Source organism: Silurus aristotelis (assembly GCF_946808225.1).
Source record: "Silurus aristotelis genome assembly, chromosome: 27".
In the NCBI taxonomy this organism is placed as follows: Eukaryota; Metazoa; Chordata; class Actinopteri; order Siluriformes; family Siluridae; genus Silurus; species Silurus aristotelis.
The window spans coordinates 15,515,622-15,532,731 of record NC_139600.1 but is presented as its reverse complement, the minus strand read 5'-3'; the positions used below and the strand labels follow the sequence as shown (position 1 = coordinate 15,532,731).

Here is a 17,110-nt window from a genome sequence, read left to right as displayed (position 1 = left end):
AATAAATGCTTAAAGTGCCAGGTGGAGACTAAACAAACTTAATACAGTTCTCAGGGAACTCAGACTGTAACTGTATTCCGCACGTAAAAAGGATTACATTCCTAAATTTTCCATGTTACACCCCTAATATTTTTCCACTGAACATATACCTGTCACATCCCATTAGATTAAACTGGTAGAAGATCCCGAGCTCCACTTTTGCCACGACAAAGCAGATATGTGCCGCAAAGGTCAAACTTTTATTTGCTGCAAAATAACACAACAAACATGCATGTAAGCATCAGAAACTGTGACATCATCGCTATCATCATACTAATTCCAAAATAATTCAATATGGCACATATCCATACCAAGCCTGTCTCCCATCCTAATTACCAGATCTCTCTGCTCATCATATGGTGCACTCGTGTACAAAAGTCGCACCGGAGACAAACCCCATTCGTTCCATATCTTCTGGAATGGAAATTGTAATGTTGGTCCACATGAAAGTCCACTGATAAACGCAATGGGAAATTCGACAGAATTGTACACTGGAGATCAAAATTAGAGAACAATTTATAAACAATTGAACAATTCTGAAATAATGTGATCCTCACTGCTCAACAGTTGAAGGAGTTTTTCTCCTGTCTATACCATGCTACCAGAACACTTTTTCCACAAAATAACTAAAGCAATGCTACACCAATGTACATTTTTCTAACCAGAAGTGCATAAGTTCCTATTTACAATAAATAACAGTAGATAAATATGGTATGAGGTTCATATATATACAGGGATGAGGGTCATGGATGTAATATTTGTACCAATATATGTCATCTGGTCCTACCGACTTTCCACTCTTCATCTTCTTAATTGCTCTACCTTCCTCCTTACTAATCCTATCAACTCCACATCATCCGACCTTCTCTCCCTCTCTCTGTCTCATTTTCCCCATTCATCAGCTGCTCAAAGTACTTCCTCCATCTTCTCAACACACTTTCCCCACTAGTCAACACATTTCCATCTACACCCTTTATTGCTCTAACTTGCAGCACATCCTTCCCAGCTCGGTTCCTCTGCCTGGACAATCGCTACAAATTCTGTTCTCCTTCCTCAGTGTCCAACTTCTCCTACAGCTCCTCATATGCCTTTTCCTCCGCTTTCGCCACATCCCTCTTCACCTGCTGCTGGATCTCCTTGTACTCCTGCCTACTCTTCTCATCACCATGCCGATCCCACTTCTGTTCCTCCAACCTCTTCCTTTCTCTGCTCTCCTGCACTTCCTCACTCCACCACCATGTCTCTTTATCTTACTTTCTCTTTCTAGAAGTCGTTTTATAGACCTTTCTGCGGAGGTAAGAAAAGTTTTAAAAACGCTTATATATCGTTATATAACTTATATTAGTGGTTTATATTTATTAAAATGACTCATTATATTAATATTATACAGTAAAAAAAAAGAAAACAAACCAAATAGGAGGCCATTAACTAGGCTTCATAAACTGCGTCATATTTATTTGGGAAAAAAATTTCAATATGGTATTATATAATATATTAGTGTCGATATATTGTTTGTACCGTTGTTTTTGGTTTATGTTTTTAAATGCACATTGTTTATATTTACATTAATGTTCGGTTTTAGTCGAGGATTTCTATTATTTTCTATTATTTATTTTAAAAACGTTCAACATGGAGTTATAGAGCAGTAAGATCTTGAAATGCTTTATTGATTTGTGTGGAGTATTTAATTAAGGTTGTGCCATTTAATAATTTAGATTTTAAACAGAAAAAATAAAGCCACAGGTACTGTACAGGAACAAGACTGACATCTGTAAAGTCTGAGCAGCCTGTGGATCCACCAGCAACAATCATCTGCAGGTATCTATCTGTCTGTCTGTCTGTCCGTCCGTCCGTCCGTCCGTCCCGTCCCGTCCGGTCCGTCCACTACATGGATGCAGGGATATATTAAGGCAGTGAGATCTTGCAGTTGGAAGTCTGGAAATTTGAGGCCCACTGGGGGGAGAATCATGCTGCCATTTTTTGGCCATGTACAATTTCTTCACATATGCAGCAGCACAGTGGTGTTCCACTAAAATCAGTGCTCGTTTCAGTGCATTTCTAAATAACAGATGATTTCTCTGGGGGTTTTCAGGATGTCGGATTCGAACACAGCACCCAGCGATAGCAGTGATGAAACGGAGGACCTGAGGTGAGTTGGTTATGGTATAGTGATAATCCAGAGCTACAGCAGGTGTGAAGCAGTGAGCATTAAAATGGACCTGGATTTTATCCCATGGTCACTTCCCAGTGTTGAGGAGTTAAAGCTGTCAGTGATGTTTGCAGATCAAAAACTGACTGAATGGATCAAAATAGAATATTTTTTTTTTTTCTTATATTTATATTTATTTACATTTATTTAAATTTAGTTATATTTTTTTTACATGAGTTTTTTTTTTTTAAATATATGAATTAGATATATATTAATCTATTAATAATGAAGTTGCTGGAGTTGAATCCTGGTGTTTTTCAGTCCGTTTCTCATCTGAACGTGTTCCTTAGTGAAGGTACAATTGCTGTCTCACTCTAGAAGGAACTTGAACTGGATGTTACTATGGTTACGGTTGTTTATAAGGCTGGCCATTAAGATTTGAAAAGCACCAATCAGCTCCACCCAAAATCCATCAAGTCTGTGATCGGTATTGTGTGTGTATTTTGTGTAAATGTTGTTATTTAGAAGATTTTTTTTTATTTATGCACCACTGAATATGATCTTCTATCAAGCCTACGTCAAATATCCAACGAGTCAATGGATCGACCCATTACATTTAAACGGTGTGTATTTTTTTTATATTACTATAAATATATCTATAATATAACTGTGCTAGTTTACACACGTTTATTATAAAATAAAAGGTAAAAATATATATTGAATATCACATTTGTCATGAGAGATGAGTGGAAAGAGATTTTTGTGTATATATTAAGTTACATGTGCAACTACACACAGTACAATATGCACAGAAATGCTTTTAAAGTTTACATTTTTGAGTGATAAAAGTGTGATATCGAGGTGAGTTCATTGTTGTTGCGTTGGTTTTTTTGGTTTTTTGACCACATTGTAATTCAGTTCTGATTGTTAAATGTATTTAGCAAATTAAAAATTCATATTAATACACGCATGAATCAGTTCATTCACAGGGATGTGTACAGCCAGCGTTCCTTATAATCCGTCATTTGTTTTGCACAGACACGTTTATTTAATGCATTTGTTTGTATTTTATTTGTTTCACCAGAAACTTTTTTTATTTTTCACATTTCATTGCAGTACAAGTGAAATTCTTTTTTTCTCGTATCCCAGCTTGGGGATCAGATGAGCATGGTCACCCAGTTTATAAATAGAATTATAACTCTAGAATTGTTTAGTATCTATCTGGAGATATTCATCTGGAGATATTCATCTGGAGATATTAATCAGAAAGGGATTAATCTTTTTATTTTTCACATTATGGTTCACCTGCATGTCAGTTTCTTGAGTCCAGCGTTACTACAGCAGCAACTTCCTGCCTGGAAATAGCAGTAACACAACACAACTCTTAAACACAACAAATTGCATTTTGTTTTGTGGGAATGTTGAGATTTAAAAAGCAACAATCAGCTCCAACCAAAATCCATCAAATCTGTGATCTGTATTGTGTGTGTGTTTTGTGTAAATGTTATTTTAAAGATTTTTATTTATTTATGCAGCACTGAATTTGATCCTCCATCAAATGTATCTTGCGCATCTGTCCAGTCAATGGATCCACCCATTAAATTTAAAAGGTGTGTATTTTTTAAATATATTTCTACAAATATATCTATAATATAACTGTGCTAGTTTACACACGTTTATTATAAAATAAAAAGTAAAAAAATTGAATATCACATTTGTCATGAGAGATGAGTGGAAAGAGATTTTTGTGTATATATTAAGTTACATGTGCAACTACACACAGTACAATATGCACAGAAATGCTTTTAAAGTTCTCACAAATCCCAACTTGTTTAAAAGTTCAGAGTACAAATCAAACATGATGCAGTGCCTCTGGAGTAGATAAGAGGCTGAAATGCTCTGACAAATCCCAGCTTGTTAAAAGATTCATTTAGGGGAAAAAAGTTAAATAGGCTGAAACTTTCTCACCGTTTTTGCCGTTTGATAATTTTGCCAGAATGTAGGTAGAAGCAAAATTCAGTTTTTTCCAGACTATTAAATATGCGTAATCATATACAGTGGAACCCGGTTATGTCGAGGGCCTAGGGGACGCCAAAAAAGCATCGAGATAACCGATGATCGAGGATGGCGATCGATGATGGCGGCAATATATTAACGTGCTTGAAATTTCTTTATGTGCACGATGTGCGTTAATAAATGAAAATGCGCATGCACGTGTTTTTGGAGTTTTTTTTTTTTTTTTTTTGTGTCGATTCTCAATACAAACCTTTATTACATTCTCCAACATTACAAACGCAAAGATCGCTCACAAAATCACACAAAACGTGCGGGGTGTAGTTCGTTTTTAGGTGTGTGCAATCAGTACGATAGCGAGCATGAATACTCACATTGTGCCATTTAAACTGTGGTATATTGTATTATTGGCCGTGTCAGGCAAAGTACACCTTTTAAATTTTATTTATTTTCAATCTTTTTTCCCCTCATTTGCCCTTGAATTTGCCACCTTTTTAAATGATGCCATTTTTAAACCCTGTCTTATGGAAGTAGATTGAGTATGTGTTTTTGATATAAAGCATTGTCCCACTGCAAGTAACGGTATTTTCTAAATGTTGTTGTATTTAGCTGTGAATTTCACTGAGATCTAAGCTGTGGCTTCTGATTGTTTCATTTAAACACAGAAATTCGCTCAACGCTCTCATGGTTGAGGAATGTTTAAAGTGTTCACACTAATGTCATGAAGGATCCTGTGTCCATCCCCCGTCAAGACACTTTATGCAAAACCTGTACCCAGAAACACTTAAGTAAAGATTGCTCCTGCCCTAACTGCTGGAAGAGGTTTGAAATATTCCCTGATTTACCCCTAAACAAAACGCTGGATCGATTGCTGAAGCAGATGGACTTCAGTCATGCACTTCCTGCTCATAGCTATGCAGGGCCTGGAGATGTAGTCTGTGATATCTGCACTGGGAAAAAGATCAGAGCTGCAAAGTCATGCCTGACCTGCGGTGCATCTTACTGTGAAACCCATGTGAGGTATCACTACACTGTAGAAGCCTTCAGTCACCATGTACTAGTGGATGCAAGAAAAGATCTGAAACAGAACATCTGCCAGCAGGATGACGGAGGTCTGGATGAGTTCATTCTGCCAATAAACAAAGTTACAGCTAAGGTTATTTAAAAGCAACTATTGAGCAGTTCAAGGTGAAATATAGAGATCACTTCTACTAAACAATTATCCAGAGAAAACAAGAAATATTTAATAATTGGACACATTTTTAAAAAATAACACCCTGATTGCATAAGTCTGCACACCCTTTGCATTCTACTAAGAGCCATGGACCACAAAGGATTTACAGCAATTTCTAGCAGATACTGGTCACTCGTTGAAGGTGACTACCATCTGTTGTCTGGGCTGTGGGGTATTCTTGTGAAGAACAATATACAAGCTTGTCTAATTTATGCAAAAAGATTCATTTAGTCAACGCAACACATGTTAAGTTCTGACAAGACAAAGGTTGAACTTTTTAGCTATAATTCTAAAAGGTATGTTTGCCGCAATGCCAATACAGAGCATCATCCAAGGAACACCATACCAACATGAAGTATGGTGGGGTAGTAATGTGATTTTGGGGCTGCAGCTTTTCAGCTGATCCAGAAGCATTTCACATTTCCACATTAGAATGACCCGAAGAACACATCAAAATCAACATAGCTTTAGAAAAAGTTGTTTTTTGGCCCAGCCAGTGCTCAGAACTCAATCCCAGCAAACACTTATGGAATAACATCAAAAAGAGCCATATACAGGAGATCCCATTTCACTTTGAAGGAGCTTTACATTTTTTGCAAAGAAGAGTAGGATAAAATTCTAAAGTCTAAATGTGTGTAGTTAAAAGAGGCTTATTCACAAAGAATTGATGCCATAATAAAGGCATAAGGTGCTTCCACAAGGTACAAGTTCAGGAGAGGTGTTCAGATTAATGCAATCACGCTCAGGTATTTTCTTTCAATTGTTCCCAGTTATTCAATATTTCTAAGATGTGAGACTCTGCTAGAAAAAGGCTGACTAACAGTGATATTGAAGTGAAGTGACTAGCCTCAGCTCATCATAGCAAATCATTCCTGATGTTGCATTCACATGAAAGACCTGTGCACATCTGTATGCAGTGTGTCATAGCTTCGTGCTGCCGGTGCTTCGCCAATTTTAATAGATGTAATGAACTTGTATAAGAGTCGATTATGCTGACGTGTTATACACAGTTTGGAGTCTCGTATATTGTAATCATTTTCTCTGTTTACTGTTGAAACTATGTTTTGGTATTTAGATTGTAACGTTCCACATGTTTAATATCAGCCTGAACAAAAGGTTCGTTTGTTGACAAGCATTTAAACTTAATAATCATTAAACTGTACTAACATTAATGTCTTAAGTACATTTGATTTCAGTTAAAAATTAAACATTAAAGAAATGATGTATCGCATGAGCCTGTATTCATCTATTAAATAAATTACTCATAAAAACATCGTGTATGTATTTTGTGTTCATTCCTACTTAACACAGTTATTCCTGCCTTCATATTTACACTCGCATAAATGATTCATTCATTCATTCATTCATTTTCTCCCACTTATCCGTAATTCGGGTCGTCTAAGCAGACCCCCGCCTTCGACTGCTGCCCAATCCTCACAGCACCGTCCCTTACGGTCCCTCCTGCAGGTGGTGAGCCCACGGGAAGGTGGCCCCACGTCACTCCGACGTCACGGACCTTGATATTTCCCTCGTAAGGGACCCCCGGAGCATACAGGGTTAAGGGCCTTGCTCAAGGGCCCAAGAGTGGCAGCTTGGCGATACCAGGGCTCGAACCCCAGACCTTCTGATCGGCAACCCAGCGCCCTAGCCGCTGGAGCCACTACTCCCCCATGAATGATATCTGATATGATCGGATTTATACAAAGCATATTTTCATTAGGTAATTGTTAACATATTGTTACGTTAAGTGTTGTGTTTGTGTGGAATTGTGAAGGTGTTCGTCTACACGCATGTTGTTTAATGTTTTATTGCTTTCATCATTTAGTTCAATTTGTAGATTTTAAAGCCAAAATATTAATAACCTCTTCTAAGTGGCCAAATATACAGTATATCACTATCCAGTAGATAGAATTGGTGTAACTTGAGGCCCACTGGGGGGAGAATCCTGCTGCCCCATGTTCACCATACCAACTTCTTTACTGGACCAGGAGCAGGTTCTGAGGAGCATTTTCTTTTACCCCAATTTAACTAGAAATCTTGCTGTTTTTTATCAGATAATCAGGAATAAATCTAATATTTGCAGACAGAATGTTTATACTGTACCTGATAGAGATATTGCAAAAGTTTGTGAGAGGAAAAGGAGCATAAATAAAGCACTTAGTACCACAGTGTGATACTCACATGCAAGAGGGAGAATAAAGGTAACTCTCTCTCTCTCTCTCTCTCTCTCCCTCCCTCTCTCTCTCTCTTCTTGTTTCTCTCTCTCTCTCTCTCTCTCTCTCTCTCTCTCTCTCTCTCTCTCCTTTCTCTTTCTGTTTGTGTGTCTCTCTCTTTTCTCTTTGTCTTTTTTCTCTTTCTGTTTCTGTTTGTTTGTCTCTCTCTCTCTCTCTCTCTCTCTCTCTCTCTCTCTCTCTCTCTCTCTCTCTCTCTCTCTTTCTCTCTCTCTCTCTCTCTCTCTCTTTCTCTCTCTTTTCTCTTTCTGTTTCTGTTTGTTTGTCTCTCAATCTCTCTCTCTCTCTTCTCTTTCTGTTTGTTTGTGTGTCTCTCTCTCTCTCTCTCTCTCTCTCTCTCTCTCTCTCTCTCTCTCTCTCTTTTCTCTTTCTGTTTGTTTGTGTCTCTCTCTCTCTCTCTCTCTCTCTCTCTCTCTCTCTCTCTTTTCTCTTTCTGTTTGTTTGTGTGTGTCTCTCTCTCTCTCTCTCTCTCTCTCTCTCTCTCTCTCTCTTTTCTCTTTCTGTTTGTTTGTGTCTCTCTCTCTCTCTCTCTCTCTCTCTCTCTCTTTTCTCTTTCTGTTTGTTTGTGTCTCTCTCTCTCTCTCTCTCTCTCTCTCTCTCTCTCTCTCTCTCTCTCTCTCTCTCTTTTCTCTTTCTGTTTGTTTGTGTGTCTCTCTCTCTCTCTCTCTCTCTCTCTCTCTCTCTCTTTTCTCTTTTTGTTTGTGTCTCTCTCTCTCTCTCTCTCTCTCTCTCTCTCTCTTTTCTCTTTCTGTTTGTTTGTGTGTCTCTCTCTCTCTCTCTCTCTCTCTCTCTCTCTCTCTCTCTCTACATCTGCTAATACAGATCAAAACATCATGTAAATTATGGAACAATTTCACAGAGAGCTCATAAAATCTTATTCATAAATAGTTGAAATCTCATCAGTGTCTCATAAAAAAAACAACAGCCAATGAAAGTGTAAAGCGTTCATGATCATTTCTAGTGCACTAGTTAGAGTGTAGAAGTCATGATTTTACACCCTAAAGAGTGCGCATGTGCAGGAAGCAGGTGTTTATTTGGGATTAAACCATGAAGCGGAAGAGAAAGTTTCTTCAGTACAGAGAGTCTCTTCTCCATTTTCTTCAGTATTCAAGTGGAGGGAAATAAAAAGCTTCCAACTCGTTTATCGGTAATTATCTAACTTTATTTCAGCTGTATATATTTTATATAATGACTTTAATTAGATGTAAGTGGATATTAATTAGTATTAATATCATACCTCAATAACAACAAAGATGGACTCCGTTTTATATCCTTATAAACAGCGGCATGTCTTTTTCTGGTCGTTATTTGTTTTGTTTTTTTAATGACATTATGGAAAAACATCATCATAATTGTTTTGTTTTCTTCTATGTGCATTGCTGTTACATTGATTCAGAATTAAAACCGTTTTTTTCCTAGAGAACAGGTTGCCTGGTAGTCAGAAATCCCATTAACATAACAACATAACAACTTTTTTTTTTTTTATCTTCACTCGAACAAATATTTTATAAAAGTTTAACTATTTCATTAGATTTGTAGCTGGATAATGTATTAACTAATTAGCAGCTACTACTTTTTTCCTCGGGAAAAAAATCGTTAATTGAATCATTTGTCGGTGACTTGGCAACCCAAAATATAAAGCTATGGATGGATAGTTATAAATAAAAAGTATTGGGTCACCTGCTCTTTCCTGCTCTATGTGGTTCTTTTCCAAACTGTTACCACAAATGTGGAGGCACTCAAACTTTACATGGCGCTATAATGAAATTTTGCTTGAAGTTGGAAACCAAAACCTGTTCCAGCATGGCGATGCCTACTCTACTTACGACCAAATCGTGTTACGACCGATCTGTCGGAACCAATCGTTGGCGTAAGTCGACCACTACCTGTACATATTAAAAATTGCTCACAAACCATTGGTCACTTTCTAAATAATAAAAGTAAAGCGCATTTACTAATAATTATAATTATAAGTGAAGAGAGAGAAATATTTGTGTATATATATAAGATAATTTTGGATATGCAAAAAATTCACAGCCAAAATAAAAACCCCAGCATGGATGTTGATGTTCATGTGTTTATGCTTTTTTATTACTGTAGAGTGTTTTCATGTAATCGTTTCTTTTCCATCGCTGTTCCTGCTGGGGGTTTGTAGCCTCAGGTCAGGATTTCTACAGGTTTCTGCACTTTCCACTTCTGAAACAATCGACTCTGTAACAATGCAGGTTTGAAGAAATCCAGACATCCTTAACGAGCGACCGCAGGAGACATTGAGGAAAGGAAAAAAAACTTCCTGAAACCCCCCGAGGAAGAAGTTTGAGGTGGGTTTATTCACTGAAGAAGGGGGGAGGATTGGGTTTGCCATTCTGTTTTTGGCCATGTACAATTTCTTCACATATGCAGCAGCACAGTGGTGTTCCACTAAAATCAGTGCTCGTTTCAGTGCATTTCTAAATAACAGATGATTTCTCTGGGGGTTTTCAGGATGTCGGATTCGAACACAGCACCCAGCGATAGCAGTGATGAAATGGAGGACCTGAGGTGAGTTGGTTATGGTATAGTGATAATCCAGAGCTACAGCAGGTGTGAAGCAGTGAGCATTAAAATGGACCTGGATTTTATCCCATGGTCACTTCCCAGTGTTGAGGAGTTAAAGCTGTCAGTGATGTTTGCAGATGTTTTCTTTTATTTTGCATGCAGTTCATTTAAGATAGAATTCCGATGCTCCCAAATTCAGACACAGAGATAAAGTCGGATTATATTTATTTACATGAGTTTTTTTTTATTTTTTAGAAATATATTAATTTGATCTATATTAATCTATTAATAATGAAGCTGTTGGAGTTGATTCCTGGTGCTCTTTTTCAGTCCGTTTCTCATCTGAACGTGTTCCTTAGTGAAGGTACAATTGCCGTCTCACTCTAGAAGGAACTTGAACTGGATGTTACTATGGTTACGGTTGTTTATAAGGCTGGCCATTAATACTAATATAACGGTGATGAATCGGACAGGAACTAGCTGTTTAAGAGTCGAATTCATGTTCTTCATATAGCCTGGTGCAGGATGGGATTTTCCCAGCTTCACTGTGCAGTAATCAGGGAAACGACCAGATATGTCCAGTTCTTCTCAACAAGGATCAAGAGATTTCTGCGTAAGTCTGGATAAAAGAATGTGAAAATAAATTCTGTCTGCTGTATTAAAGCCCTGTTTCAACACTAGCTGTAAACACAGATCAGAAGACAATTTCTCTTTTTAAAAATGATTCATATATTAAAATGACATTTCATTATCAGATGATGATCCTCATTTGTGATTGTGTTTAAATTAGTGTACAGTGGACCAAACCGAATTCACCCGCAGCATCGTACATCTCAATGAAAAGTAACCAGTCAATGGACCCTCCACTAAAATTCCGTCAGAAGTCTGATGTGATGGGGTACGTGCACCTGCTTCAACTTAGATTTAACTATTTAGTGAAATTTTATTGTTATATGATCTTTTATTTTAAATGTTGATTTTACACAGATTCAATGAAGCACTATCTCCAGCTCCAACTCTGGCATCTCTTCAGTCTGATCAGTCGATGGATCCACCTGCTAGTTTTAACCGCAGGTGTGTAGCAATTGGGACTCCAGACTTTTTCAGCTCGTTTTGATTTTACTAACATTCATCACGAGACTGAAATTGTCTATTACATTTACTCTGAATCAGCATTTTATTACATTTTTTTTTATAACATTTTGTGTCCACTGACTTGGGATGTTCTTTGTTCTATGCTTTAGAGCAGAGATTCCCAAACTATTTGGCCTGTTCACAAATCTTTTAACATGTTGGCGGTACCTCCGTCTGAAAGCAGACTTTGAGTTTGGTGAAACTTAAAGCAAACGAACGCAATCCCATGTCTTGATTTTTCCTATTTGTTTATTTTGATTATGAACTCACAAATAAGGGAAACCATGGCTTTAATTTGAATATTATACAGTTAGGTGTAATGCAATATTTACTTCAGAGTTTTTATAGGAAGAAGTTTGGGCACCTCTGGTTTAGTGCATGTTTAATGTCCCAACTGAGAAACAAATGAAACAATAAGAAAGTACAATCGTGTGCTGTTTATTGGTTTATATATTAATATGAAATATTCACGACTCGAATCTTTCAGACTTTCCTCATTTCTATCACTTCCTATGTATTTTTTTTAACTATTTTATACATCTTAGGGTGAAGGGAATATCGTCTCCCAGCATGGTGGACTCGTTGTCTCCACGTCCAATGTCTGTTAATTCTGACCAGTCAGTGGTTCAAAGAGAGTGGGACGGAACAAGGTGTGTAGACAATAAAACACAGTGAATCGACTCTTCTCAAACGGTACCCATTAGTACGAGTTGATTTCAAAATACTGTAGATATTACAATACTGTGTTCTTATCTTAGATATGAGATATTAGTAGACCACCCTTTTAAAGTTTCCCCCTATAATCCCCGTTAATTCCACGTAAAAGTTAAAGTAGCCATGAACTAATTGTTGGATTTATATTCGGCACAGAGCCTGCTGCACCAGTACACTGATGAGGGAACACTTGTGTTGTTCCTGCTGCAAAGATACGCTAACAGGGCCCGTGTCCATCCCCTGTGGACACAGTTTCTGCAAAAACTGCATCAAATACTACTGGAAGAAGAGTCATGCAGGAGGCTACCTATGCCCTCGGTGTAGGAAAAGATTCCCAACCCGTCCTTCACTGAAACTCAACATCACTTTGGATAACGTGGTGCAGACGCAGCAACAGACCTGCTCCAGTTCTCATCCTCATTCTCGAAGCTACGCCGGACCGGGAGACATGGCCTGTGATGTCTGCATTGGGAGAAAGAGACGAGCGGTGAAGTCGTGTCAGACCTGCTTGAAGTCATACTGTGAAACCCATGTGAGGGAGCACTATACTGTAGAAGATCTGCGTAAACATACCCTTAAAGAGCCAACTAATGGTCTGGAGCAGGGAGTCGCATCTAATGCTTCAGCTGAGGTGGGTTATTATTATTATTATTATTATTATTAATAAGGGGGCCAAGCACCAAAGGTACGGTATACTTTTTCTTCTTCTTCTGACTAAAGTATCTAGAACGGTGTGACCAAAATGTATGAAATTTGGAACTCTGATTGGGGACAGTCTTAGGAAATGTTCGGACCAAACATAGACCAACTGCTTCCAATGCTCTAGCGCCACCATTTGGTCAAATGTTAAGTGGCAGTCGTTGTTTTTTTTTTTTTTTTGTTCAGATTTTGTCCAATCATCACTAAATTTGGCACATGTCTACCCCAGACCATCCCAGATACAAGTTTTAAAAATCATTTTGAATACTCTGACCATTTTGCACGTGACCCCGAACAGGCCCTATGTCTGAGCAGACGTAACTATTGAGTGGCTCAATACTCAAATTAGTTTTAGCTGTTCACTAATAAATTACCAATAAGATTCACAACTTCAAATAATACATGAAGAAACCAAATGAAATGTATTTTAGTCACGCATAAGAAGGAGCAAGTCAGATTTATTGCCGTCCATACAAATGATGATTATTAATATACAAAAGTGACAAGTAGCTTAGTTTTTAAAACTAATCTTAAATTGCATTCTCATTCACGATCTGTCCTGGGGGCTGCTATTTAGATTTCATCATTTTAACAGCAGTCAGTTTATTTACAGAGAAAACCATCCTGACAGCAATGGAACCCGTCAGCTTTCAGATGCGAGTGCGAAATTAATACAAACAACCCTTAATAGTAATATTTACAAATCTTCTCTAATTTCTCCTCCCTAACCGTTTACATAAACCAATCATTTTACGAGGCTTTGCATATCCAACCTTTTGCTTACGTGTTTTCTGGTAAGTCTATTAGTACTTCTTAGTAAAAATCCACCACCTCGTTCACCTCCATACGATTCGAATTAAAAACATTTAAAATCCCCTGATCGTGCACTTTTGCACATAATGCAACAGATTATCCACCGCAATATTCGCACCTCCCCCCCTCCCTAACCCCCTCTGTCTGCAAATCATCCTTTGTTTTGTTTTGTGTGCACTTTGTATAGAAACGTGTAGAAACCAGGGCTTAAAATTTCACACACCAGCAATTTCTCCGAACGCTTTTCCGATTTTTTTTTTTTCCGTTGCTCTCGTCTTTTACTTTACTTACTCTCGAAAAATATTTCTTATGCCGTAATACTTCTTTATATAACATTTCCTGTCTTACTCTCATCCTGCCTGCATCTTCCGCTCATAGAAACATCTTACTTCCTGTGTGTTTTGTTCGTTAGATCTTAGCACTAATCTACTACGTTCTTTATCTGACCACTATTACTCGTCTCAAGATTTTTCACTTAAGTTTCTACTTTTGCTTTGAATATATATATATATTATTTGCTAAACTTTACTCTAAAGCATAATTATAAGTTTTTCTGCAAAGCTGAGTATTAAACTATATTAATGCTGAGTCATGGTAATATGTATTAAGCTTGGATTGAAGCAATGTTATCTGAAGCATGTTGCTAAATGATATTGTTTATTACTAGATTCTACTACTGATAGTAAATTACATGGGTGAACTTTATGCACCCTGTTATGCAGAATGAGTCCAGACGTCATGCGGTCTCTCTGTTTTTTCCTCATAGTCAAGGTGTTTAACCACATAGGCAGCAGATGTGAGACATTTTTTTTTATATGTTCCATACATGACGTCCGAGTGAATTTTTCACAGTGCATGATGCACCTGCACTCATCAATAATTTTATATTCATTATCATTGTATTATAAATGGAACTTGCTACATTTCTCAACATTAGCCCGATTCGACTACCATCTGTAAACCAGATCTTCAAGGAGCTCACTTTGTGCACAGGGGCATCACCATGCTGGAACAGGTTTTGGGTTTCCAAGTTCAAGTGAATGCAATATTTTATTGTAGCGCCATCTAAAGACGTCCTGTACAATTGAGTGCTTTCGGATTTGTGGTAACAGATTGGAAAAGAACCACATAGAGCAGGAAAGAGCAGGTGTCCCAATACTTTTGGAAATATAGTGTATATTCTTTTTTTTTAAATAATTCTGTACATAAATTTTGGATTGTTTTTCAGTGCATTGGCCCCCGAACATACAGCTTTTATCATTATTATAATAAATACATTTTAAATGTGTTTAAAGCATAAAGTGTGAGTTTTGTTAAAAAAAAAACTTGTATATATTTTCTCAAGCAGTATGTCCCTCAGGATTTAATCACTCAGATGCAGCAACTCGAAAATAAAGTGAAAGAAATGGAAGTGAAATTGGAGGTAAGATCACCAGGCTGAAATCTTCAAACTCCTAGTAATTGAGCTCACAAACATAAACACACAGCTGTCGTTTCCTTCTCAAGGTCCTAGCGAGCAGCATCTCCAGCGTCCAGCGTCCAGAGAAGCGCAAACGCACTGAACTCGAAGACGGTGAGTCGCAACACCTGGATGTAAATACTTTCCTGCTCGAGTCTGTTCACACGGTCACAACGAATCACTTTGTTTTTGTGTTCAGACTCGGCCTCTGAGGTGCGCGATTGTGCCGTGCCAAACCAGCAGATCTCCAGGGATTCGGTAAGAAGAACGCATTTCCTCCATCCAACACCCTCGATCACAAATCTCCACACGCACACACTCTAAAGATCTGGTGAAACCTCTTCCCTGAAGAGTGGAGCTTATTATAAGAGCAAACACAAACTAAATGTGGAATGAGATGTTCAGAAAGAAGCAAATACAAATCTTATGCTCAGGTTTTCACAACATTTGTTGATATATGTGTGTATATACAATTTATTTTGGATTAAATTATCAATGTACGTGATATTACGACCTGCACGCGTGAATAATCCGTACGTTTATTACCAAGCGATAATCCAGGATTTTTCCAATCAAAAACAATGATTTTTCTAAATTCAGATTCTTTCATTAATTAAATTAAATCTTTGTTTAATATTTATTCATGAAATCTATTTTTCTTTTTTTCTTATTGAAGGATTTTTCTTTTGGGGCCTGACTGTTCCCAACAATTTTCACAGATTTGATGTTCTCTATACTCCAAAGGTCACCTGATTCAGCTTATGGACCTCATAAATGTTCTTTTTCTTCTTTTTCTTTTGGATACAATTTTTTTTTTTTTTATTGCAACTATTCCAACCACAAAGCTGTAAAAGACTGAGATAACCACTGACTGCATTAACACCTACCTGATGGCCGACAAACTCCGGAGGCAAAACAAAAATGTGCCAAAATACAATTGGAATAAATTGCACCAAGAAAGCTCGGTCCGAGACGACGTCTGACGCCGTGTCCACCTGAGTTTACTCAGGGTTCTCCGGTTTCCTCCCACTGACCAATAATAAAGAATCCAGTGTGCCAGTATGTAGATGGGCAATGGTTTATTGCTCCTGAATGTAAGTGTGTGTGTGTGCATGGTCTCCAGAGACGGCTTGATGTGTTGTGTGTTCACCTGGTTTCAACTCTATGACAGATGTTGTGCGGTAAGTCCATAATAACATGAATGTGATGTTCAATAAAAAAAAAAGCCAGTAGGTTATATAGGTAATATATCATTTTTAGCTAAAAAAAAAAAAAAAAAAAACTTTTTTTTTTTTTGTGCTTGTAAATTGAGCCCAAAAACTCGTTAAGCTTCGTGGACTTTCTCACAGATTTTTTTTGTTTAAGCCGGAAAACAAACTGAAAGCATTACTAATGTTGTAGTGCACACGTCTACCGTTGTGAAGCGTGATCACCTTTGACCCTGAAGCGTGATCACCTTTGACCCTGGCACATTGCCAAAGCTAGCGGTTTGAAAGTAGCATCAGACGAAGTGGTGTCATTTCTCTGTAAATAAACTGACTGCTGTTAAAATGATGAAATCTAAATAGCAGCCCCCAGGACAGATCGTGAATGAGAATGCAATTTAAGATTAGTTTTAAAAACTAAGCTACTTGTCACTTTTGTATATTAATAATCATCATTTGTATGGATGCACAAATTAGTTTTGCACATTCAATACACATTTGCACCTGCAATACTATAATATATACAAGTTTGTATAATGAAACATTGGTAAATATAACTTTTACAGTATGTTAATAATTGTATTCATTCCTTATACATTTGCTAATTGTTTTTAAACTGCTACGTTTCTCGTATTTTTAATAAAGATGTCATGTTCCATTCATTCTGGTATACAGAAGCTGTAAGCAAATATATATTTTTCTTTCACGCAACAACCTCAGTAAAAAGTAACTGACAAACCAGTTTTTAAAAAGTGCAAATCATAAAGGAAGTGTTACTAAAAATACATATGTATATTAAGGCTGTCGAAATTAACACATTAATAACAATATATATAAAATAGGTGAAATTAAAACCTATATATATATCAAGGTAAAATAATT

General features: G+C 37.2%; 1 protein-coding gene across 10 annotated transcripts; it reads left to right on the top strand.

Moving 5' to 3' along the window:
• Positions 1-1,996: 1,996 nt before the first annotated feature.
• LOC310721338 (uncharacterized protein) lies at positions 1,997-16,890 on the top strand. Of its 10 annotated transcripts, none has more exons than XR_014531999.1 (13): positions 8,697-8,813; positions 9,675-9,728; positions 9,892-9,987; positions 10,151-10,207; positions 10,719-10,817; positions 10,995-11,102; positions 11,192-11,278; positions 12,209-12,683; positions 14,913-14,987; positions 15,071-15,137; positions 15,223-15,281; positions 15,700-16,117; positions 16,373-16,890. XR_014531999.1 is itself a non-coding variant. In XM_083532977.1 (13 exons), the coding sequence occupies exons 4-13, from the start codon at positions 10,152-10,154 to the stop codon at positions 15,718-15,720; spliced, it is 1,155 nt and encodes a 384-aa protein (XP_083389103.1). In that variant the 5' UTR covers positions 8,700-8,813; positions 9,675-9,728; positions 9,892-9,987; position 10,151; the 3' UTR covers positions 15,721-16,108. The 10 variants fall into 10 exon arrangements, 1 of the variants encoding a protein (XP_083389103.1); XR_014532000.1 differs by having other exon boundaries at positions 8,700-8,813; positions 15,743-16,117; XR_014532001.1 differs by having other exon boundaries at positions 8,700-8,813; positions 14,910-14,987; positions 15,743-16,117.
• The last annotated feature ends 220 nt before the right edge of the window (positions 16,891-17,110 follow it).

Coding starts and splice junctions, on each gene's coding strand:
- LOC310721338 (XM_083532977.1), top strand. CDS start 10,152: ATGTCGGATTCGAACACAGCACCCAGCGATAGCAGTGATGAAATGGAG. Junction 14,988..15,070: donor AAATGGAAGTGAAATTGGAG/GTAAGATCACCA, acceptor TTCCTTCTCAAG/GTCCTAGCGAGCAGCATCTC. Junction 15,282..15,699: donor AGCAGATCTCCAGGGATTCG/GTAAGAAGAACG, acceptor TTCTTATTGAAG/GATTTTTCTTTTGGGGCCTG.